Source organism: Daphnia pulex, chromosome 10, assembly GCF_021134715.1.
Source record: "Daphnia pulex isolate KAP4 chromosome 10, ASM2113471v1".
Taxonomy (NCBI): Eukaryota; Metazoa; Arthropoda; class Branchiopoda; order Diplostraca; family Daphniidae; genus Daphnia; species Daphnia pulex.
In genome coordinates, this window is record NC_060026.1 from 14,537,922 (window position 1) to 14,559,161 (window position 21,240).

At 40.8% G+C, this 21,240-nt stretch overlaps 7 protein-coding genes and 1 non-coding gene across 8 annotated transcripts; 6 read left to right on the forward strand and 2 right to left on the reverse strand.

Annotated features, from left to right (window-relative positions):
* The first annotated feature begins 35 nt into the window (after window positions 1–35).
* Window positions 36–4,239, forward strand: LOC124203931 (protein lap4-like). The gene is made up of 10 exons (XM_046600834.1): window positions 36–139; window positions 210–843; window positions 922–1,927; window positions 1,999–2,079; window positions 2,150–2,403; window positions 2,470–2,827; window positions 2,949–3,401; window positions 3,478–3,729; window positions 3,839–3,925; window positions 3,985–4,239. Exons 2-10 carry the CDS (start codon window positions 599–601, stop codon window positions 4,135–4,137), a joined length of 2,889 nt encoding a protein of 962 aa, XP_046456790.1. The 5' UTR covers window positions 36–139; window positions 210–598; the 3' UTR covers window positions 4,138–4,239.
* Window positions 4,240–6,212: 1,973 nt separating this feature from the next.
* On the forward strand, window positions 6,213–7,923 carry LOC124203942 (cell wall protein DAN4-like). Its single transcript, XM_046600844.1, has 4 exons — window positions 6,213–6,320; window positions 6,391–6,534; window positions 6,664–7,142; window positions 7,210–7,923. Exons 2-4 carry the CDS (start codon window positions 6,391–6,393, stop codon window positions 7,643–7,645), a joined length of 1,059 nt encoding a protein of 352 aa, XP_046456800.1. The 5' UTR covers window positions 6,213–6,320; the 3' UTR covers window positions 7,646–7,923.
* A 787-nt stretch (window positions 7,924–8,710) lies between these two features.
* Window positions 8,711–10,399, forward strand: LOC124203943 (cell wall protein DAN4-like). The gene is made up of 4 exons (XM_046600845.1): window positions 8,711–8,812; window positions 8,906–9,049; window positions 9,169–9,644; window positions 9,712–10,399. The coding sequence occupies exons 2-4, from the start codon at window positions 8,906–8,908 to the stop codon at window positions 10,127–10,129; spliced, it is 1,038 nt and encodes a 345-aa protein (XP_046456801.1). The 5' UTR covers window positions 8,711–8,812; the 3' UTR covers window positions 10,130–10,399.
* A 1,999-nt stretch (window positions 10,400–12,398) lies between these two features.
* LOC124203944 (mucin-5AC-like) lies at window positions 12,399–13,860 on the forward strand. The gene is made up of 4 exons (XM_046600846.1): window positions 12,399–12,420; window positions 12,521–12,718; window positions 12,778–13,244; window positions 13,306–13,860. The coding sequence occupies exons 2-4, from the start codon at window positions 12,521–12,523 to the stop codon at window positions 13,745–13,747; spliced, it is 1,107 nt and encodes a 368-aa protein (XP_046456802.1). The 5' UTR covers window positions 12,399–12,420; the 3' UTR covers window positions 13,748–13,860.
* Window positions 13,861–13,895: 35 nt separating this feature from the next.
* Window positions 13,896–13,978, forward strand: Trnal-uaa. The gene has a single exon. It is a non-coding gene; the product is annotated as a tRNA-Leu (tRNA).
* LOC124203945 lies at window positions 13,939–15,380 on the reverse strand. Its single transcript, XM_046600847.1, has 5 exons — window positions 15,319–15,380; window positions 15,047–15,250; window positions 14,760–14,972; window positions 14,513–14,658; window positions 13,939–14,440 (listed from the first exon to the last, which is right to left on the reverse strand). Exons 2-5 carry the CDS (start codon window positions 15,239–15,241, stop codon window positions 14,143–14,145), a joined length of 852 nt encoding a protein of 283 aa, XP_046456803.1. The 5' UTR covers window positions 15,242–15,250; window positions 15,319–15,380; the 3' UTR covers window positions 13,939–14,142.
* A 518-nt stretch (window positions 15,381–15,898) lies between these two features.
* LOC124203947 lies at window positions 15,899–17,147 on the forward strand. Its single transcript, XM_046600849.1, has 4 exons — window positions 15,899–15,948; window positions 16,017–16,203; window positions 16,263–16,603; window positions 16,667–17,147. The coding sequence occupies exons 2-4, from the start codon at window positions 16,018–16,020 to the stop codon at window positions 16,962–16,964; spliced, it is 825 nt and encodes a 274-aa protein (XP_046456805.1). The 5' UTR covers window positions 15,899–15,948; window position 16,017; the 3' UTR covers window positions 16,965–17,147.
* On the reverse strand, window positions 17,076–19,593 carry LOC124203946 (glycoprotein-N-acetylgalactosamine 3-beta-galactosyltransferase 1-like). The gene is made up of 9 exons (XM_046600848.1): window positions 18,902–19,593; window positions 18,734–18,831; window positions 18,516–18,662; window positions 18,311–18,449; window positions 18,129–18,247; window positions 18,013–18,058; window positions 17,819–17,877; window positions 17,596–17,756; window positions 17,076–17,526 (listed from the first exon to the last, which is right to left on the reverse strand). Exons 1-9 carry the CDS (start codon window positions 18,997–18,999, stop codon window positions 17,218–17,220), a joined length of 1,176 nt encoding a protein of 391 aa, XP_046456804.1. The 5' UTR covers window positions 19,000–19,593; the 3' UTR covers window positions 17,076–17,217.
* Window positions 19,594–21,240: the final 1,647 nt, after the last annotated feature.

Genomic DNA, 21,240 nt, shown 5'->3' on the forward strand with positions numbered 1-21,240 from the left:
CGCAGGGCGGGAGAGACTCACAGATTTTGCAGTTGTTGGAAACTCCCGAGAGCGTCGACTAGAGAAAAATAAAAAAAGAATAATAACATTTTTCAATGGAATAAGGGCGAATAGAAAAGAGTAGGAGGGGAAGTTCGAGGTTGACATTTATTTTGTTTTTCTTTTGTTTTGTCGTTTATAATGGAAAAATATTTATTTCACGTGTACAGTTAAATCACTTGCACAGTGTGTGAAAAAGTCGTGCAAGGGCAAAACCGGCAAGAATACCAAATAGAAATTTATGGCTTATTTTCATCTATGGGTTTATGTAACGAGGAAATATTTCCAACAACAAACGAGGAAAAATGGTCGCCAACTATATACAACGAGGATACATTCCTCAAACGTAATTTAATTTTGTCAAGTTCAAACAACCTGGCACGATGTTATATAAAGTTTTATTATGGAATGTTATTCGTCAGAGCAGTCGTGGACAAAAAAGGAATTTGACATTTTCCGAAACCGGAATCTGTATACGCAATTCAGACTCGCCCAGGCTTCGTTTGCATGTACACACAACACTTGAGAGAGATAAGATTTTCTTGTTTTTACAGCTGATATGCTGCCTCACCTTTCCACTGTGTTTAGTTTGAGTCAGTATGTGTGTGCAGTCTTATCGAGAAGACGATACGAAAACGGCCTTATCGCGTTGGCGTTCACTTTGGTTGCTGGGATATTCGATAAGTGTTACGAGGACGCTCATTTGTTCCCAGGGCGGGGTGGTGTATTATTACCAGCTACTACAACTAATTCTATTCTAGTTTGTGAATTCCGCGGTGAAGGAATGTCGAGAAGGCAGCCCAGGTAGTTTTCTAAAAATTCATGGCTATTGTTGTTGTTGTGTGTACATTTCATGTGGTTTATATTTCTGGAAAAATACAGGGCGAGTTCTTCACAGAGAAGGAGGTCGTACGTGGAACTGCAAGAAGAGGAGGTGCACGAATTGCGGTTGCAGCGCCGGAAGTGGAGTCGACAGCACGGGCTGGGATTGACAGTCGCCGGCGGAGGAGGATCGTTTCCATACCGGGGCAGAGATGAAGGAATTTTCGTGGCGAAAATTGTGCCAGGAGGAGCGGCCGATGCTGCTGGACTCAAGTTGGACGATGAAATCATTTCCATCAACGGCGTTTATTGCTCAGACCTGGAACACCATCAAGCCGTTGACCTGCTCAGGAATTCCGGAGGCGATTTGCACGTTCGAGTTCTCCGCAAAATCAGTCGACTGGTCGAATCGGCCGTTCCAATGGCGACCAATATGGGCCCACTCATCCGCTCACGATCCAGTTACCAGTTGAATTCCTCGAGAAGAGATGACAATAATCACAGGAGCCGGACTCCCGATCCGCCCAGACGACGACGTATGTCATCCCACCAGGTGAACGACATGATTTATCCGAGTCCGATGGAAGAGGAAGGTTATTTGAGACCTAGAACGCCTCCAGTTCGACGGATGTCCAACTCTTATCAAGTCCAGTCGCCCATCACGAGTGTAGCTCCGTATCATTCCAGTAGCGTGGGACTCCAGCACACGTCTCACCTGGATTCGACCGGCGTCCATTTCCATCCGTATTGTTTCGCTTGTAATCCGTCCGTCGTCCACCTGAATCCATCGCTGATGGCTCCGCTTCAGTTACCTGCCATTTCGTCATTCCCCCCGGAGCATGTTTACGCAACGCCTACGCCAACCGCCAGCGGTTATCCATCGCCAATGGAACCGCAAAAGACGTTCAACTCCTCCAGAAATTCGACGAAATGGACGGATGACGAAGAAGAAGAAGATGACGACAGTTTGTCCGACACGAATCGATTCACAGTCAAACTGCAACGCGATGACGTCACCGGATTGGGATTCATCGTGTCGTCCAGAGACGGCCAGGCCAACTCTGAAGTATTTTGTTGTTGTTCTTTATTATTTCTTCATCTAATTTCACTTTTTAATTTTGATTTGTGGTGGTTTAGGGCGTGTACGTTTCGGGAATAATTCAAGGCGGAGTGGCGGATCGAAGCGGAATGCTGGCAGTGGGAGATCGCATCATTTCAGTACGAAAAACCTGTTTGAAAATAATTCAAAGATAAACATTTAAAATAATTAACTTTTTGCCAAGAGTAGATTAACGGACTAGATGTCGAAAGGGCCAGACATAAAGAAGTAGTTACTTTGCTGAGTCGTTCCAAACCGTACGTTCAACTGGAAGTGGAGCGCTATCCAATCACTCCCAAAGTCGACTACCCAGAAATATTCGATTCCGGAAATGAGCCGGAACAGTTTATGGCCAGGCGTAGGAGTTCGCTACGCGGCAGCATCTCCAATCAATCGGATGCGGGTTTTTCGTCCGCAGGAGCAGCAGCACCCTGGCAGCAAAAGTATATTAAGCATTCCATCGAAATTTTCAAAAACTGAATGAATAAAAAGAAATTTCCATTTTGAAGCAATTACAGCCAGATCAATCACAATCCTCCGAGACCTCCACCGGCGCCACTGAAAAGCAGTTTAAAGTCGCACGTGCCAATTCGCACCAGCCATCACATTCCCATATCGAAACCGGGTCGATATCCATCTCCGCCGTCGTCTCCTCCGCAGCCTCCGCATCGTTTGTCATCGACCAATTTCCCTTTGAGACCCGTCTCCGTCGATCCCAACGATCTGCAGTTGAGCGAGCTTCAATTCCCGCCAGCGCCGACGGAATTGGGCCGTTTTAGAGAGTCCATTACCAAAAATACTTTGACCGAAACGGTCGTTACTCGGGTAACGACCAACCAGAAAGGCCAGCGACCCGTCATTACCGAGGTTTTTTTTTATTTTTACAACTTCCTTTTAGTTGTTTGGCGAAGCGCTTTGTCAATAGTCGCATTGAAAAAGTTAAATAATCCGCTTACATGCGTGTTGTTTCGCTTGTTGCTTGCCCCAGGATGTTGTCATCCGGAAAGATATGGGAACTCGACTGGGTCTGAGAATCGCCGGCGGCAAAGATTCATCTTGCATTCCGTTCGGGACGGATGAGCCGGGCATTTTCATTTCCAGAGTCATTCCGCAAGGGACGGCCGGCCGCTCGGGTCGGCTAAGGATCGGCGATCGATTGCTGAAAATTAACGGCAAGGAAATCTCCGATTGGACCCACCACGAAGTGATTCGGACCCTGTCTGAACCGTCGCAGCAGATCATCCTCACCGTCCGTCACGATCCGCAGCCGGAAGGCCTGGATGAATTTCTCATCCAGCGCAAAGATGACGAGCAGTTTGGCATCAAAATCATCGGCGGAGTACTCGAACAGGACAGCTACTGCGGCAAGAAATACGATTCGGGTATTTTCGTCTACAAAGTCCATCGGGGCGGAGCCATCGCTAAAGACGGCCGTGTTAAGGTATAACAGATAATCCTCGGCGTCACTAAAATTAAATGGATTATATTATTTGGTGGGTTATTTGATGATATTGCAGGAAGGAATGCGTTTGCTGGAAGTCAACGGAACTAATGTGATTGGTGTAACACGGCGTGAAGCCATTGAGGCTTTCCGGAGAGCTGGGCACGTGCTCCGGCTTATGGTCTGCGATGGATGGAACAATGACAATAGTGGCGTAACCAAGGGTGTGTCGGACGGTGACGACGTCATGAGTAATCGATCATCAGTTATGAGCGGTTCAAGTTGGTCCGACAGACCCGGAAGCGTCCAATCAATGCGCCATCAGACGGTAACATTTTTTAAATGTTTCCTACAACAGGGAAAATACGTGATTAGTTTAGAATTCATTTTCGCCATTTATTTTATAAAAATTCATTTCCTTTTTTCCCGTTTGGCAGATTAATGGATCCAGGCAACCGAACGGTTTGGCGGCCAGTTCGAACGAGTTGAATTCTGCGAAATCAACTCCATCTACATCTAAAAAGGTGAATGAATGGATTTGAGATAAATTGTGAACAATTAAAATTCAACTTGATCCTCGCAGAAATTCTTGAAAATGCCGGACTTGACGGGATCGAAACACTTTCCGAAATCTACCAACGTGTCAAAAGAAGCTGATGATGTCAAAACGACCACCATCGTCATGTCGAGGACGTCCGTCAACAAACCTGACAGGGAGGTCTTTGACGAGTATTAATTCAATTAGTAATATACTATACGTATCCGTGTTCCAGTTTTGCGTGAAACAACATTTCATTAAATGCGTTCAATACACGTAACATTTGTGTTTTCTTACAAATCTGTCCGTTCATGAGATTATTATCTGCCTTTTTCATGTGATAAAATATTTTTTAACATTTTTGTTTCTTTACCCTGGGCGATTCCAAGGGTCACCAACCGTCACATGTCAGTAGATTAAAATCTGATCCAATGACCCAGATATTTACAGAGCCGACGTCATGTGATTTGTTATCACACCTTCGCCAATCGAAAGTCCTTATTTTCACGAGGTGTTGATTGTATAGAACTCACGGTCGTTGACTTCTGAATAATTCATGATGAGCTTCACGGGGTAGTGTATGTGAATATCAATCAAACATACACAATTCCAGTCATTTCTCAAAAATTTGGCGGAAACGTCTGATTTTCAAGGACGATGAATGAATCAAAATGGCATTTTCCATTCAACTTTACAACCCTGACACAGATTCATTATTAATATTTTAAAAAGTTAACTATAGTTAGAAATAAAAAAATAAAATAAAACTAAAATAATTTCAATCCGACTTTGGAGGAATCCGGATACCGACTGATCTTCAGGCTAATGTTGTTGGGTTTTATTCTTAAATTCTTAACACTGACCTTTGACACTTTGCCAGCAATAATTCGTAATTTCCAATGTCACAGTTGAAGAAATAAGAGCTTTAAAGCATAATTGCAAATTTCTTTCAGAGCACACAGGGAGTCAGGGACAGAGAAATTCCGATTCAGTCACGTTCAGGGCAAACGCGATATGGTAGGATCCCTTTTCTTTAGTACAGATTTGTGTGATATTACGATCGGATCGGATTATACGTTCATCGTTTTACCACCAAGATTTTCTAAATGAAATAAAACTGCCGTCGCAGTGGTACAGGGCAATAAAGGAGTGGCCATTTGTGCAGAATCCATAACTCATATCGTTCATATCCACCCAGCACAGCACAATGGCCTTTTCATTCGTCAGCATTGGGAATCTTCGAACACGGACGCTCCTCGCCGTTTCTAAAGAAAATTCCCCGCAAACGTTTCTGTTCATCACGTTCCCGGCCGTACCCGGCAGTGCAGTTCACTGGACTGGTGGGTATAGAGCTTTTACTATATAGTGTACCATGACTAGTCACATTATTTATACGACCAACTCGGACAATCTAGCGCACATTTTTGGTGACCTTTCGCGGTCGCTTCCATATTTGAAATCCTTTTTTTCTTTTCCTTTTCTGGTCGTTTTATAGGAGCGCCTATATGGAATTCAGAATAAATTAGTCGAAAATGGATGTACTGGCGAGTACAGTTGTATCATGGTGCCACACAGCGACACAGATGGCATTAAAAATGTACGTGAACGTGTTGCGAAATAAACTGAAAGATAAACATTAAACAGAACACCAGAAATTGTAATTTGGTCGATCGCTGAAATAGCTAAAACCACTTATTAATTATTATCTGTGTGTCAATGCCATCTAATTTTTCCAGGAAAACATCTTTGATAAGAAGGTAGAACACCATGCTCAATTATAGTGCTAGTTTCATATTTGTTGTCTAATAATTTTAGAAATCGCCAAAGGTCTACGTCAAAAAGGATAGGCTACCGCAGAAATGAAATTCTTTTAATGAAAAAAAAAAAAGTTAATTAATTCGCGTCAAGACCGCAACTTGTTGGATACATTTGTCTAATAGTTAATACACTGCTGAGTATAGCGCAGTTAACTAAATACACGGCACAAAATGGGCGGTCTTTTCTGTGAAATAAATTTGCGCTTCTTAAGATGTCTAAATAGGTTCTGCGGGTATTTCAAAAATAGTCAAAGAGCTGCAGCACAGTATTTCTTGTACGTATTAAGTAAGCTATACAGCAGGGATTATGCACTATTTCGGTCTCGTCTTTAAAGATTTTATTTTTTCGGTGGCATTGAAAAACAAATTTGTCTTTTGATAAATTTGATAAGCCAACATTTTTATTGTGACATAGAAACTTCAAAGCTCCTGTTATGGTAATTTAAAAAAAAATATATGTTTTACAATTGGTGTATAAAAGCTCTGCCAGAAATCGTTGGGAGGGCAGAACCTCATCAGCATCAGCGCTAGTTCACTGGATCTTCGCACCAAATAGCTTCAAAGGTAGTATGATAAACTTTTATCATTACTGTGTGTTATCTAAACATGTTCAAATTTAATTATGTTATGGCAGATGAAATTTGCGCTGATTTTCCTGATGGCGTTTGTTGCCATGTCTCAACAATTTTACTTTCAGCGCCCTAACATTCCAATGGTTTGGCTGGCACCTCACCCCGCGCGGTATTTCATGAATAATTACCGGCCTCTAGTTGCCTTTGTAAGTATTTTTGAAGTATTGCAATAGGATAACAAATTTTACTTGTAAACCAATAAGAAGGGTTCTATCGAATTCAATTAAGACAAGGGAAATTAAAAAACTCATAATACAATTAATTGTTATCATTAGAATGAAGATTTGAACCGAGATTTGGCAGATAGTCAAAGTAACTCTAATGGCGAACAAGAGGAATATCCTGACGTACAATCAAGGATCAAAGGTAACCGGCCATCGGATTTCGAGATCCAGCCGCAGAGTGGGCGGTTTCTGGCCGGAAGCTTTGGGAACAATGATGGCTACAGCTATAACGCAAATCAGAATAGCAATCCGTTTTTGAGAACGTACACCACCACAACCACCAGTACTTCAACATCTTATAGTTTATCAACCAGTACATCTACCAGCATTATCGTCACCGCAACCACTACTAGTACCAGCACGGCTACAATAGTTAGCACAGCTACTTTATCTCTGACATCGGTCGTTAGATGCGTCCCGGCTTTGCAAGTTTCGGCAATTCCAGTTTCTTGCGGCCGGAAGAAAAGGGGAATCGACGAAGATTCCGAGGAACACCACCAGTTTATCATCTCTCCCTCGGAAACGCTCAAGTATTGATCAATTCAAAATTACCTTGTATTTCTGAAATAACACTACGATTAATTTGGATGCATTCAGATTGACGCCCACTGCTCTTCCGTCAGAAAGAAATGAACGAGCCCTACCTAATACCGATGACGTTACATCGTCCAAAGACGAAGTCGCCAACGTTGAAGTGTCCCAGGAAGATCAGAGCAGAGCCAAACGATTTTTCCTACTGAACAGAAATTTATATTCCACATCGACGGTGTTGACAACGTCGACTTCCACTATCGTTATCCCCACAACTACAGTGTCTCAGTCAATATCCACTGTGACCACATTCGCTACGACGACCTCCACCTCATATTTCTTTTCCAACTCGACCGTCACACAAACAGTAAATCTACTCAATCCAGCACCCGCTGTTCAGTGTGCAGCAGTAGCTGTAGCGGCAGCTGCTCCTGCAGCAGCTATACCACAGTGTATTTCCTGTTTACCGGTAGGCTACATTGTCTGCCCTGCGTCCGGTTAAAATGGCAAATCAAGCCACTATTTTTTAGCCAATTGAAGTTGAATGATTCAAGTTGATGCCTTAGTGCATTGAAGAAAAGTAAAAAAAAATAATGTTTAAATTAAGCTGACAGTTGCACCTCAACGTTATCACTGTATTTCTTCATTGATTGTATTTTCTCGGCTTTTCTTTCGTGTAGATTGAACTGCCTGTATTATTTGCTCCTGCGCTTATTACTTATAATTATTACTGAGCGCATTGCACGCGGCTGTCGGTTGAATAGATTTTTAGCAGCATCATTCACTTGTTCGAACTAGTCAAATTTATTTTATTTAAGTTTGATAAATAAATGAGGAGTCGCCCAGAGGTGAAAGAAACGCTAGAAGTGTGGGACATGAACAATCTCAATCCAAATAAATCCCTACATGGATTTCATGCTGGAGGTCTGAGTAATAGCAAAAGCAATGCGCAAGATACTTCCAAACACATCACCTCTACTTACATGACAAACTCTGAAATTATAATTTGCTGGTTAACTATAAAACCACTTAATTTTCCTTGTCATCATCTCACCCCATGAACAGAATATACTTGATAAGAAGAAAGGTTGTCATGCTTATCACAATTTTCTACCTCTTAAATTACTATTTTAAAAATAATTACAAATAATAGAATTTTATGTAGAAAAGAGGACGACACAGAAACTATACCATGAATAAAGAAAAAGTTCTTGATGTAAAGGTTGTGCGACAAGTGACAAAAGTCAACCTAATACATGAAGTCTATTTTGGGAAAAAAATTCGCAGCTCTTTAAAGTGACCAAAAAGGTAGATTATTGCGGGGATTTTAATAGGCAACAAGATACGCAGTTTAGAATATTTCAGGTAAGGTATAATCGGGATTATACGTACACTTTTTGGGGTATCGTCCTTATTAAAAAATGCCCTTCGTTCTTTAGCATTACAAAACAAATCGTTTGATGAATGGAAAATTTAAAATGGTTAAGCCGACATTTTGATTGCGACATTGAACTTTCAAAGCTCCTATTACGGTAATTTAAACGAAAAAATCCTATTTTCATTCGGTGTATAAAAGCTCTGCCAGGTATCGTTGGAAGAGCAGTTCTAGCCTCAGCAGCATCAGCACTAGTTCTCTCACTGGATCTTTGCACGAAATACAGTTCCAAAGGTATTCTAAACTTTAATACAGTATGTTGTCTATCATGTTAAACTACATCCTGGGAGACTACATCCAGATCTAATTAATGATATACTATGGCAGATGAAATTTGCGCTGATTTTCCTGATGGCTTTCGTTGCCATGTCTCAACAATTTTACTTTCAGCGGCCTAACAACCCGATGGTTTGGCTATCACCTCACCCCGCACGACATTTCATGAGCAATTACCGGCCACTAATTGTTTTTGTAAGTATTTTTATATCAATAGTATTGCTTTTGCTTGTGATCGGGGGGGGGGGGCTGTTCAGTTTAAAAGAAAATCAGGGCAATGAGAAACTTTTAATTGGATAAATTGTTATCATTAGAACGAAGATTTGAACCGAGATTTGGCAGATAGTCAAAGTAACTCTAATGGCGAACAAGAGGAATATCCTGACGTACAATCAAGGATCAAAGGCAACAGGCCATCGGATATCGACATCCAACCACAGAGCGGACGGTTTCTGGCCGGAAGCTTTGGGAACAACGACGGCTACAACTACAACGCAAATCAGAATAGCAATCCGTTTTTGAGAACGTACACCACCACAACCACCACTACCGCGACATCCATCAGCTTATCTACCAGCACATCTACCACGACTACCATCTCTTCGACCACTAGTACCAGCACGGCCATAGTCGTTAGCACAGCGACTTTATCTCTGACATCGGTCGTTAGATGCGTCCCGGCTTTGCAGCTGTCGCCAGTTCCGGTTTCTTGCGGCCGGAAAAAAAGGGGAATCGACGAAGATTCCGAGGAACATCACCAGTTTATCATCTCTCCCTCGGAAACGCTCGAGTAATGATCAATTCAAAATTACCTTGTATTTCTGAAATAACACTAAGATTAATTTGGTTGTATTCAGATTGACGCCCACTGCTCTTCCGTCAGAAAGAAGTGAACGAGCCCTACCTAATACCGATGACGTTACATCGTCCAAAGACGAAGTCGCCAACGTTGAAGTGTCCCAGGAAGATCAGAGCAGAGCCAAACGATTTTTCCTTTTGAACAGAAATTTCTATACGACATCTACGGTAACAACAACGTCGACCTCGGTTATCGTGGTTCCCACAACTACAGTGGCTCAGTCAGTGTCCACTTTTACTACATTAGCTACGGCAACCTCCACTACATTTGTATTTTCAAACTCGACCGTCACACAAACAGTAAATCTACTCAATCCAGCGCCCGCTGCTCAATGTCAAGCTGCAGCTGGTGCAGCAATACCGCAGTGCGCGTCCTGCTTACCGGTAGGCTACGTTGTCTGCCCTGCTGCCGGTTAAAATGACAAATTGAGCTCTGAATCTCTGATATTCCAACCAATTGAAGTTGAATGATTCAAATTGACAACCTAGCGCATTTTGTGAAAAGTAATTTAAATTTTAGCGCCACAAAACTTGATTACTGTACTATTTCTTCATTCTTTCTATTTTTCCAGCTCTAGCTTGGTACAATGTTATCGTTCATGTGGATTTCATTGTATTACTTGCTTCCGCTTTTTCTACTTATTCAGTGCATGTGGCTGTCGGGTGAATAGATTTTTAGCAGCATCATTCAGTCGAATCTATTTTCTCTAGTTTAATCAAGAGAATAACGGAACGTTATCCGTGAAACAACAAATTCAATGCGTAGTTCAGGTGAGATCATGCAAGCGGTGTGGGACAACCTCAATTAAAAAATAACAAAAGCAGAGAGCAATACACTTCAAAAAGAAAACCCGGAATAATCCGGGTCGATAGAAAAATGTTCTACTTCCATTTTAGATTTTCGTAGCTACACGAAGTTAATGGAAGGTTGTAAAAAAATTGAAGCCGACTTGCGGGTTTTAAAAAAAGTCACGAAACAAGAAAATGTCACGCGCCAATTAAATCGTAAATTGTTTGAGAAAAGTGTAAGGTCGACAACACGATGGTCGGTACTCGACAGTACCGTGGATTCTAATCTAAATTTTGTTATTCAAGAAGAATCCGCCTTCCCTCCCGATCTTTTTTCGAGTTAACGATACAATTTTCATCCCTCCTTAAGCTGTAACGACCGCAAAACGTTACGGCTACCGTAAAACTAAAATTGCAACATGGTGTGACCAATTGTCAAATGAGGATTTACACCTTCAGATTGAATGTTTCTAGTTGTACCGCCAAAGGTTAAGTCAACAAAACCACAAAACGGCAAGAGAAAACAATGCCCAGTCAACTGCACAGCTCAGGAATTATCGTATACGTACGTCACCAAAATAGTCAAATAGGAAGAATAGAGATACATTTTCCTACCTTTTAAGCCTGGGAAGTCACCCAGGCATCCGCAGTTGTTTCCTCCGTTGAAAAGTTGAATCCACCACCAGGCGGGATAGGAAAAAAGCTAGGGCCTCAGACTCGTTAATACAACCACATTCACATGGGTGTACACGACGACAGAGGGGATTTAAAGAGAAGATGAACTCGACCGACACCGGTAGTCTCTCCAATGAAACGGGGTGCTGTTTATCTAAATGAAAAATGGGTTACAAAAAATTTTTTCGAAGTGAGAATGAGAAAACTGGTAAACCCTAATTGTTAAAATTTTAAATAAACAGGAGAACTTGAGGTTTCCATGTACTGCACACTGAACTTTTGCAAGTCATGTATCATTAAAATAAATAGCAGTGTTGCAGGAACAAAAGTCACAAAAATTACCCAAGCGATGATGACTGAGATTGTTGCTGATGATGATGATGCTGGTACATAAGCAAAATTTGCATAACTTATGGTTATGATGACTGGCTCTGGCCTGAAATTTGCAAATATAGGAAAGAGTTACATATAGTGCAAAAAAAACTGCCATGCATCAACAGGGGGCTTACATGATTAAATGCTAGTCAAAAGACAAAAACTAACATTTGACAAATTTGGAACAGGTTTAACTCTTCGATTTAAGCTCCCAAAATCATTCCAGTTTATTTACCTGATAAACAGCACGGAGTGGAGAGCATGGAGATCCGCGACACTAGAGACGACGACCAGTGACCAGTCGACCACGTTTTAAGATTTCGAAACTTCTAAAGCGAAGCAGACGACACTAATATTCTAATTAGCCATAAGATATCGATATAGAAATAAAATCGACCCCACCCCCCCAAATCCAAACCGCTCAAAAACGATCGATAAGCGGTTTTCTCACCTCTGTTTTCGATATCCGCTGAACGGATCGGGATTATTTTCATGAAATTGCACTGAACCCTTCTACCATTCTCAAGTTAAACGTAAATATTTGCACAAAACCCACAGATAATTACTTTTAGACCGAAACCGCCACAATAACAAGACCCTCTTTGGAAGCCAAGAGGTAATAACTTTTATTGTTAATGAATTATGATTTCGAAAGATAGCGTGTAACAGAAGTACACACCTGTTCTGCATAATGCCCTCTACTGTTTGTTAAGTAAAGATCTTTTGCTTTGATTTCAGAAAAACAAAATTTCCTATTTTGGTGATTGAATAAACGTCAAAGCCGAAAAACAAAACACTGCCGTTTTTGTTCGTCGTATAAAAAGCTTTGTCGTCCATCGGTAAAGAGCAGAAACCACCAGCCCTTCGAGGTAAAAACAGTTTTCAAGGTAGCTTATGTCTAATTGACTAATTCTGCTAAACTTATTTTAATTCCAAGTTAAAACTGCAAATTCATTCGTTGTATGCTAGATGAGATCTTCGCTGATTTTCCTGCTGTCGGCCTTTTTGGTCACCTCTCATCAATTTTACCTGCAGCGGCCAATTGTCCCGTTGCTATGGTTTCCATCGCCATACTTGCCACATCGATTCATCAATAATTATCACCTGATAGACGAAATTCCGTTTCACCGTCACTTAAATCCGCCTAGGACCTCCATCTATTTCCAAGTAAATCTGACAAAAGATAATTTGATTGAAAAAGTAATTGAATATGTTCCGTATTTCAGAATGAGAATCCAAACTGGACGACCGCCACGAACAATCTGAATAACACGGAAGGTTTCCCAGACACCCAGTCGAGGATCAGAGACTTTAATCATCCGTTAAATGATAATCATTCAAGGCGATTCTTCCTGAGTGGTTTCAATTCGGGCAACAACAACAACCCGTTTTTCAGAACGTTTACCACCACATCGACCAGCACAACTTTCTTAACCGATTTCAGCACCGCAACCAGCACTTCTTTCGCCGTGTCGACTAAGACATCCATCATCACTTCCACCAGCTTTCTGTTCAGCACCAGCACGGCCACCACTACCAACACGGCCACTTTGACACTCACGTCGGTCATCAAATGCGTCCCGTCTTTCCAGCTGTCGGCAGTCCCGATTACTTGCGGCTGGAAGAAAAGGGCAATCGATGAAGATGATGAAGAGCATCAGCAGTTTCTCGTCTCTCCCACGGAAACGCTCAAGTAAAATCCAACTCAAACGATCTATTTAAAGAATGTTTTCAAATTGAATTATTTGATTCAGATTGATGCCCACTGCTCTGCCTACACCAACAGGTGAACTGGCCTCACCTGTCGGTCAACTGACATCGTCCAAAGACGAAAATGAAATGTCTAATGAGGAACAAAGTACTAGGAGGAGCAAGCGATTCTTTTTCAACCGATTTCAATTCTCCACTTTGTTAATGTTTGAGAATTCTACGACAACGTCCGTGTCGACGTCTGTAATTAACTCGATTATAGTTATTCCCACGACAACTGTGACGACATCAGTGTCGACATTGACGGCCTTCACCACGTCGACTTATTCGTCTTACGTGTTTTACAATACGACCAGCACTCAAACTGTTAATCTCATCTTACCGGCGCCAACTGTTCAATGTAAAGCGCTTTCACAAGCAGCCGGTGACATCGTTTGTGTCGCCTGTATACCGCCCGGTTACGTAGTTTGCGCTGCATCCGGTTAAAAATCGTTAATAATTTTTACTTGCAGCTTATTCTATCTATTTATTTGCACTTTTGCTTCTGTAATTATTTGTGGGTTTGGTTGAATAAATTAATTAGAGGCATTTCTTCATCGTTAGACATTTTTACATCTGGGTTCTTTCATTAATAACCAGGTTGGCCGAGTGGTTAAGGCGCCAGACTTAAGATCTGGTCTCTGAATAGAGACGTGGGTTCGATCCCCACACCTGGTAATTAATGGCTGATTAATTGAACAATTATAGTTAAGAACCGTGTATTTTGGTTAAGTGGTAGTACACGCTCAAATTAAATAAACGGAAAAGAGTAATCAATCAAAAATAACAATGCCCAATAACCATGTAAAGGGTAATAACAACCAAAATCCTTTTGGAATTGCTTATTTTCCAGCTTCCGGACAGATGATGTAACTGGGCGGCAGACAGTTCAAGTTCACTGCTGGAACGTATGTGCTGGTAAAGACACTGGAGACAACCCCCCAGGTAGTTTTAGTCACCGATGTCAAGAAATACCAGGGCAGGAATCGTCCATGATTCATGATGGGCTCCTTGCTGTTGGAAATTCCTTTTCCGGATTGGTACGTGCTGTCCATGATGTTCTCTTCTTTCGACGAAACGATATCAATCCTTCGGGTGTTATCTTTCGTGGTAGCATCCGGCAGCGCGGTAGGATACACCCTGTCATATTGTTTCAAAAATCAATCCTATATCCATCTCATCATGCTGGCAAACCTCCAAACGGAAACTTACATCCGCACTTGGCTGGGCGTGATGGAGAATTGGCCGTTGTCGTTTTCTCCGAGATGACCCGGGTTGAATTCGCGCTTGCGTCGACAGTTGGGTACAGCGGCCGGAGCAGCCGGAAGTAAATTGAGACGTGGAATGCACGAAGAAACCTGTTTTAGGATAATAATTAATTGGTTAAATAATTTTAAAATAATAATAAATTAATGAAAACAATATTTATTTGATTGAAATTGGTTTCCGTTTCTCTTACGGTTAGAGCTGTGCAAGTGGATGTGATGAAGAATGTGGCCGTCTTGGTGAACGGCTGCTGACTGGTGCTACTGCCAAACAGGAATTTCTGTTGCTGGATCGACTTGAGAAATTTTCGGTGCGGTCCATAGTCTTTGATCCTGGGCTCGACATATCGTTGGTGTTGGTTCACCACGTACTGGTTTTCCATCGGCATCGATCCGGTTGTCTCATCCTGAATGGGGGAGCAATTAGAAATAATTGTTAATTAGCCGACAGCTGATGGGCGGAACAAATGAATTTAATTACGTCATTATAGATGAATACTGGTCCCAGACGATTGTAGGGTGAATAGTTGTAAATTTCATGTTGCTGAGGATCCGCATTATAATGGGATGGCTGATGATAAGAAAATGGCAACCAGGATCGAGGCACCAGGAATTGTTGATTGTATTGTTGTTGGGTGACAACAACCAAAACGGACAAGAGGATGATGAATTTCATTTTTGATTTCTACATAATTAAGAAAAACATTTAATGTTAGGACTTTACTCGATTCAAGTTTTGAAATAGTAAATTACCTTAAAAAATCCTGGGGGAGTTATTTTGTTAAACCAAAGACTTGCCAGTCGAGCTGAAGACGAACTACATTTTGAGTTGAGCCTCCAAGTGGCTTTTATACTTGCCAGTCGAAAATTCCGTACTTGAAGATTATCGATTCACTTTCGCCTCAGTGCAGAATAACTATATAATAACCGGAAACAGAATCTTAGTGAATTTGGAAGACCATAACCACTGTTATTATGTTCAAATTATTCTATTTACAGAGTTTCCTCCTATATTTACTCGATGAGATTTTCACGCTCTGCATAGTATGGCGATAAAGACTGGAACGTTATATAACCATCAACACGCATCCGCCAATGGCAAAACGTTAACCTTGCCATTGGTGAATTGCATATAGAGACGCGATTTTTTCCTTGACGTTAACTGGAGTGGTTTTAATAATATCAATTAGTCTACTCACACTTGAAATTGGCTGTTATTACCTCGACCACCATCTGTAACAACATTTCAAATAGCCGGAGAATTATGGCCAAAATTCAACTTTTATTCCGGATAGTATAAAAGGAACTGGCGGATTGGTGAAACATCAGTTCACTTTCAGTTCAGCTACAAGCATCATCTAGTCTCAAAGAAATATCTACAAGGTATCTCAATTACAAAGTTGCAATCATTAAATTAAATTACATCATTTTCAATTTTTTTCTGAATTTAGAATGAAGTTCATCATCCTCCTGTCCATTTGCTTTGCCGTCAGTCATCAACAATATCGTGAGCAGATATTGATGCTCCGCCCTTGGGTGTCACAATTTTATCCAACTACTTATGGCGATTACCTTCCGGACATCCGTAAAGGAATCCATGGCGATTCGAGAATCAATCCCATCTTCTTCCGCACCAACGTAACATTGATGGCTAATAAAATTTTGATTCCAATTATCATCCGTCGTTAATATTTCAGGAGGACCAGATGGATCCAAAATCGCCGGGCAATCAGTACGAATCCAACGGATATGTCCAGTCCAGGAACAAGAACATGGTGCAGCAACGGCCAGCACTGCTCCCGATCCAGGATCAAATCAACAAACGATTTTTCGACGGCAACACTCGACATAATTTCCTGACCAGAGCTGCCACCTTCACCATCACTTCCACCTGCACATCCATCGCCTTCTCGTCGTGCATTCCTCGCGGTAATTTACTTCCGGTGGCTCCGGCCGCTGTTCCCAACTGCCGGAGAAAGCGTGAGCTCCTAGCAGAAGACGATGGCCAATTTCCCATCAATCCTACAGAAGTTGGACTGTAAGTTCAATGAATCCGCCCATTAGAATGTTATAACTCATTTAGTTATAATTCATTTCCCAGGGTGTTGTCTACCGTTCTGCCAAGGGCAACCAACGAAATGATGGCTGACGACCGTGAATCCACGACTATCGAAATCATTTCGTCGAAGGAAGATATTAGCACAGGATCGCCAGCAGCCAACTCGGAAGGGGATCAAAAACTGAAAGTGAAACGATTTTTCTACTGGCCGAATTACATCAGCACGGTGACGACGACTACCTGGTCGGTGGTTTCGACTGAACTGACACGGACTTTTGTACCCGGTGTCAATTTGGACTGCCTGCCACCAGGTTACAAGGTTTGCCCCCAAGCCGGATAAACATATTATAATCCGCCTCTCTTGTTAGACTTTTCAACGTTTTGCTTATTATTATGACGCACTTTTCCAATGCTAATTTCCCATTAAATTTGTTCCCATTGATTAGTTACGTAACTTTGAGCACGTGTTTATCAAACTGACTTTTTCAAAATACATCTTCAGAAGTGTGGCACCAACAACAAACTGAATTATTGATTTTGGCAAATAGGACCAGTAACAATAAATCTAGCTCGTGTTACAGTAGACCTAGCAATCAGTTTTTCTTGGTATCATTTGAGCTCACAGTTATGTTATTCTTGTTATTATCATCGGGAGCTTTAACTTCCTTCTCTTTCGGCTTGATAGTTGTGGTAGTCGTCGGCGGCGGAAGCGGCGTCGGTTTGGGAGGTGCGAACCAACGCGTTGCTTTGAGTTCGACATCCGGCGGTGGTTCTGGAACGGCAGGGCGTTGATCCACCACTCCGTAAGGACGGATTTGATAGAAGAATAAATCCAGCATCCGCATGAAATTCGGATCGACGTAGTGGAAGGAAATGGCACTATCCGAGCAGCAATTGCGTCCCTATTTTAATTAATTATTCCCAATTTTAATTTGCTACCACTCAACTATAATGATGACACGTATGCAAACCTGGGTAGGAGGATAGTAGATGTAATCCCAGTACCAATAATCGCCGGCGTGAATGTCACCGGGATTGTAGTGTGAATCGGGATTGAAAGGGAAGAACCTTCCTCTCCCTTGCGAGTCCCTTGTGTCCATGGTCGACACGTTCAGATTTTGCATACAAGTTCCTTTTTTAAAAAATGAATTCAATTAATAATAATTTTTTTCTTTAAAGAATAGAACTACCAACCCATTTCCGCATCCTCCGCTCCACCCTGGTCCTTCCGACAAATCGTTTCGTTAAAATATCTGCAATTAGTAAAAGAAAATCATTTTTTCGATTCTGATTATAAAAATTATTATTATTAAAAAATTAAATAATAAAATTATTAAATAAATTTTAATAAATCAAATTATTATTATGAAATACAACAAAAAAGTTACGCTTCTTTGACGAATCTCTTGGTAGCTTCTCTACTCAGTGCGTAACCTATTGAAATCATTTTTATTTTTGCAAATTAAACAAAACGAAATAGTTATTTAATTGATGCTCTTATTACCAGCTCCCCCGCTAAAATATCCGTTCTTTACAAGGGCTTTAAACTTGTGGCCGAACCACATCGGTTTCGACGTGTTGAATCCCGACAGAAAATACCGCAGGTTCTCAACAATGATGTACCTGGTATAATTAAATTTACCTTACCATTACAATTTTCTGAAAATACAAAACAGATGAAATTACGTGTCATCGTCAGCTTTGAGAAACCAGTCGACTTCATCTTGATAACGATCCCAAGCGTAACGAAACGCTTCCCGGGTCTTTCCCCACAATCCGTCCCGGCCGCTTTTCACTTCGAATTTGACCGTTGGCAATTTCGGATCTGTAATTTTTCAAATTCAAACGATAATTTATATCACTTTGCACATCAAAATGATGACACGTATACCGTCTTCCGTGCTAATAAAAAGTAAAACGTTGCAACGTGGCCCCCACGTCTCCTTGACGGCACGAGCTTTCGTGTCGTGATTGGCGGGTGTCGTCATGACCCAACATAAAATGCGGACTCGATCGTAGAGACTTTTCCCTTTATCATCTTAATAGAATTAAAAGAACATACACTTAAACATTTTCCGGCGCATCAAATCAAATTTTCTAAAAATTTACCGATGACAATTTTGTCAACAAAAGAACGGATCACATTTTTAGTTGACTGATTTTTGACCGTTTTTGTTGCTGATACGACATTGGTGTTTTGATGAAGCCTAAAGCAAAATTAAAATAGTGAATTGAAAATCATTGAAATTAAATTTCATAATTATAAAATTATTTTACAGAAGGTGAAGGAATTGATTGACGAATGCGATGAGACAGCAACCAATGATGGCACCGGTAAGCAGCGACAAACAGGATTGACGCCGACAAAAAATCATTATTGTTGGAAAATAGTTATTATTCCGTGGAGAACTTGAAATTGCGCTATTATTTCTGTTCAACTATTTATTGCCTCACTGCCTGGAGCATCCCTGATGAACCTTTTACACGCACTTATTAATTTATTATCCCGCGCTACTTTACTCAAGTGACACTTGGACAATTTTTGGAACAGGTCCGCAAGGTTGGATTGGCATCGCCGGAATACTAAACTTTCAGAAACTTTTATTGTTGTAGACGAGTGGGGAAAATATGGACTCGGTTATGTTGTAGGATATTTTTTTAGACGTCGACTCACAATGTATTTCTTTTCATTGAAACACATGTGGTATGCACTTGTGCAATAAAAAATGTCACGCGATAAATGTACGGCCATACATACACTGACGTGTCCACGCAGCAGGAGAAATAAACGATCCACTTTTTTACCGAGAAGGGGGAAAAGGGCGGGGAGATGTTTTCAACGAAAATTCTGTAACATTTTCTACCTCAGAATAAAAATAGGAAATAAAAAATAATAATACTAACAGCTCTGAGTTAACTCTAACTAAAATTCAGGTCTGTTCTCTCGAATAGCAATGCAACACAATGGCACCAACTAACTAGTTAACATCATCTTATATCTACCCAAACATTTCTATTACCGCGCAGTTCTAGAGGTTACAATCACGGAAATGTAATTGTACACTTAAATCACGTACATGTGAAATCATTGATCCATTATGCGTGCCTCACAATAAAGCACGTTTTAAACACTTAAATATGAAGTCAGCATGACATCATTCTCAATCAATGACACTTCCATATTTGGATACAAAATTAGCACAATGATCTGTTACATATACGTTTTCGAGGGGGAAATTTGAATTTGATGGCTATTTTTAGTTTAAAGCAGCTGGAAAGGTTACTGGTGGATGTCTTATACTCTAATAGATTTATCTTCTTGTGCAGAATAATAATTTGGGAGTTTTCGATTTCACAGAAACAAAAACAATGGAATCTTTTGTCTATCTACCGTACCGGAGTTGGGATTGCGACACGGAAGCACAGCTATTGTTGTGGTCCATGAAAGGGTGACAGCTACAAAGTTTAGGATTTGAACTATGGGTAATAGAGAATAATTGGGTTCTGATTGAAAATTGGAAAAAAAAAACTAATATTAGGACATCATTTCAATGCTAAAACCTTTGTCTCTTTTTCTGTGCGATCGTTCATGCGCAATTGTATTATATGCCTGTCAATAAATAAAACATGTTTTAAGTGTCGTGTTTCACAAACAACACATTTTCTTGTTCGGTTCCATTGATTATTAGACGAACCGAGTGAACGACGAATTTACTATCAAGAATATAAAAGAAAAACGTAAATCCTCCCAATAACTATAGATTCATTTTCAAATGAGCCGCCATAGTTTGTCATCACCATGGCAACCAACGTCAAAACAAGCAGAAAAGAATATTCCCCCCTTGTTTTCTTCCAGAGATAGATGGAGCTTCTTTGCAGTGTTCCGTAGTGTTGGTGATATTCATGATATTTAAGATATTCGATTAATCGATACATAGTATCATGGTATCATGATATATCGGCGAATCGTTATCATGAAAAACCGCTGAATATGATGCAAAACAAATAACTAAGAATCTATTCGCACAGTCATGGTGGTATGGCTACAGTCTCGGCTTGTGACGCAGGGTGTCAGAGTTCGAGTCTTTCCGGGGTCAAGTGAAATAAAATTTTAGTTTATTCAATTTACATCCCCTCGGGCAATTTAGAAAATCTGATGAACGAATATCATGAAATATCAAGAATACTAGGCTTTCACATAAGATACCATTAAAATAACTAACATCATTGTGTACGTCATGGGTAAGTGGATACAATCTCGGCATTCCACTCAAAAGATTGAAGTTCGAACCCTTGTGGAGGCAGAATCATTCACATCGCTTTCATTTTACAAGATCTTGTGAAAGAATATAAAAATATTAAGATGACAAAAATTTCAAAGAAAATATGAGACATCCATTGATTATTACTACTCCATGTTCATGGCTTTGTGGATATAGTTCTTGGTTCTTAGTTCTTGGTTCCTACATGGGAGTCTCGAGTTCGAATACAGCATAAATCCGAGAAATCGGCTGGACGAGTGCTTTAAGTTTATTCATTGAAAAATCGTCGTCATCTTCCCGCTTTCGTCTATTTGGAGCGCTGCTTTTTCCCTTTAGCTCTTCCCATACCTCTTT

Bases quoted from the DNA above. Each gene is read 5' to 3' on its own strand.
- LOC124203947 (XM_046600849.1), top strand. From the start codon at position 16,018: ATGAAGTTCATCATCCTCCTGTCCATTTGCTTTGCCGTCAGTCATCAA. The intron at 16,204-16,262 runs GTAACATTGATG...TTAATATTTCAG, and splicing joins CCATCTTCTTCCGCACCAAC to GAGGACCAGATGGATCCAAA. The intron at 16,604-16,666 runs GTAAGTTCAATG...TTCATTTCCCAG, and splicing joins AATCCTACAGAAGTTGGACT to GGTGTTGTCTACCGTTCTGC.
- LOC124203945 (XM_046600847.1), bottom strand. From the start codon at position 15,241: ATGAAATTCATCATCCTCTTGTCCGTTTTGGTTGTTGTCACCCAACAA. The intron at 14,973-15,046 runs GTAATTAAATTC...TCCCCCATTCAG, and splicing joins CAGTATTCATCTATAATGAC to GATGAGACAACCGGATCGAT. The intron at 14,441-14,512 runs GTAAGTTTCCGT...ACAATATGACAG, and splicing joins ACGCCCAGCCAAGTGCGGAT to GGTGTATCCTACCGCGCTGC.
- LOC124203931 (XM_046600834.1), top strand. From the start codon at position 599: ATGCTGCCTCACCTTTCCACTGTGTTTAGTTTGAGTCAGTATGTGTGT. The intron at 2,828-2,948 runs GTTTTTTTTTAT...TGCTTGCCCCAG, and splicing joins AGCGACCCGTCATTACCGAG to GATGTTGTCATCCGGAAAGA. The intron at 3,730-3,838 runs GTAACATTTTTT...CCCGTTTGGCAG, and splicing joins AATCAATGCGCCATCAGACG to ATTAATGGATCCAGGCAACC.
- LOC124203943 (XM_046600845.1), top strand. From the start codon at position 8,906: ATGAAATTTGCGCTGATTTTCCTGATGGCTTTCGTTGCCATGTCTCAA. The intron at 9,050-9,168 runs GTAAGTATTTTT...TGTTATCATTAG, and splicing joins ACCGGCCACTAATTGTTTTT to AACGAAGATTTGAACCGAGA. The intron at 9,645-9,711 runs GTAATGATCAAT...GGTTGTATTCAG, and splicing joins TCTCCCTCGGAAACGCTCGA to ATTGACGCCCACTGCTCTTC.
- LOC124203944 (XM_046600846.1), top strand. From the start codon at position 12,521: ATGAGATCTTCGCTGATTTTCCTGCTGTCGGCCTTTTTGGTCACCTCT. The intron at 12,719-12,777 runs GTAAATCTGACA...TCCGTATTTCAG, and splicing joins GGACCTCCATCTATTTCCAA to AATGAGAATCCAAACTGGAC. The intron at 13,245-13,305 runs GTAAAATCCAAC...TATTTGATTCAG, and splicing joins TCTCCCACGGAAACGCTCAA to ATTGATGCCCACTGCTCTGC.
- LOC124203946 (XM_046600848.1), bottom strand. From the start codon at position 18,999: ATGATTTTTTGTCGGCGTCAATCCTGTTTGTCGCTGCTTACCGGTGCC. The intron at 18,248-18,310 runs GTAATTTCATCT...TAATTATACCAG, and splicing joins CTCAAAGCTGACGATGACAC to GTACATCATTGTTGAGAACC. The intron at 17,527-17,595 runs GTTTGCATACGT...TAATTAAAATAG, and splicing joins TCTACTATCCTCCTACCCAG to GGACGCAATTGCTGCTCGGA.
- LOC124203942 (XM_046600844.1), top strand. From the start codon at position 6,391: ATGAAATTTGCGCTGATTTTCCTGATGGCGTTTGTTGCCATGTCTCAA. The intron at 6,535-6,663 runs GTAAGTATTTTT...TGTTATCATTAG, and splicing joins ACCGGCCTCTAGTTGCCTTT to AATGAAGATTTGAACCGAGA. The intron at 7,143-7,209 runs GTATTGATCAAT...GGATGCATTCAG, and splicing joins TCTCCCTCGGAAACGCTCAA to ATTGACGCCCACTGCTCTTC.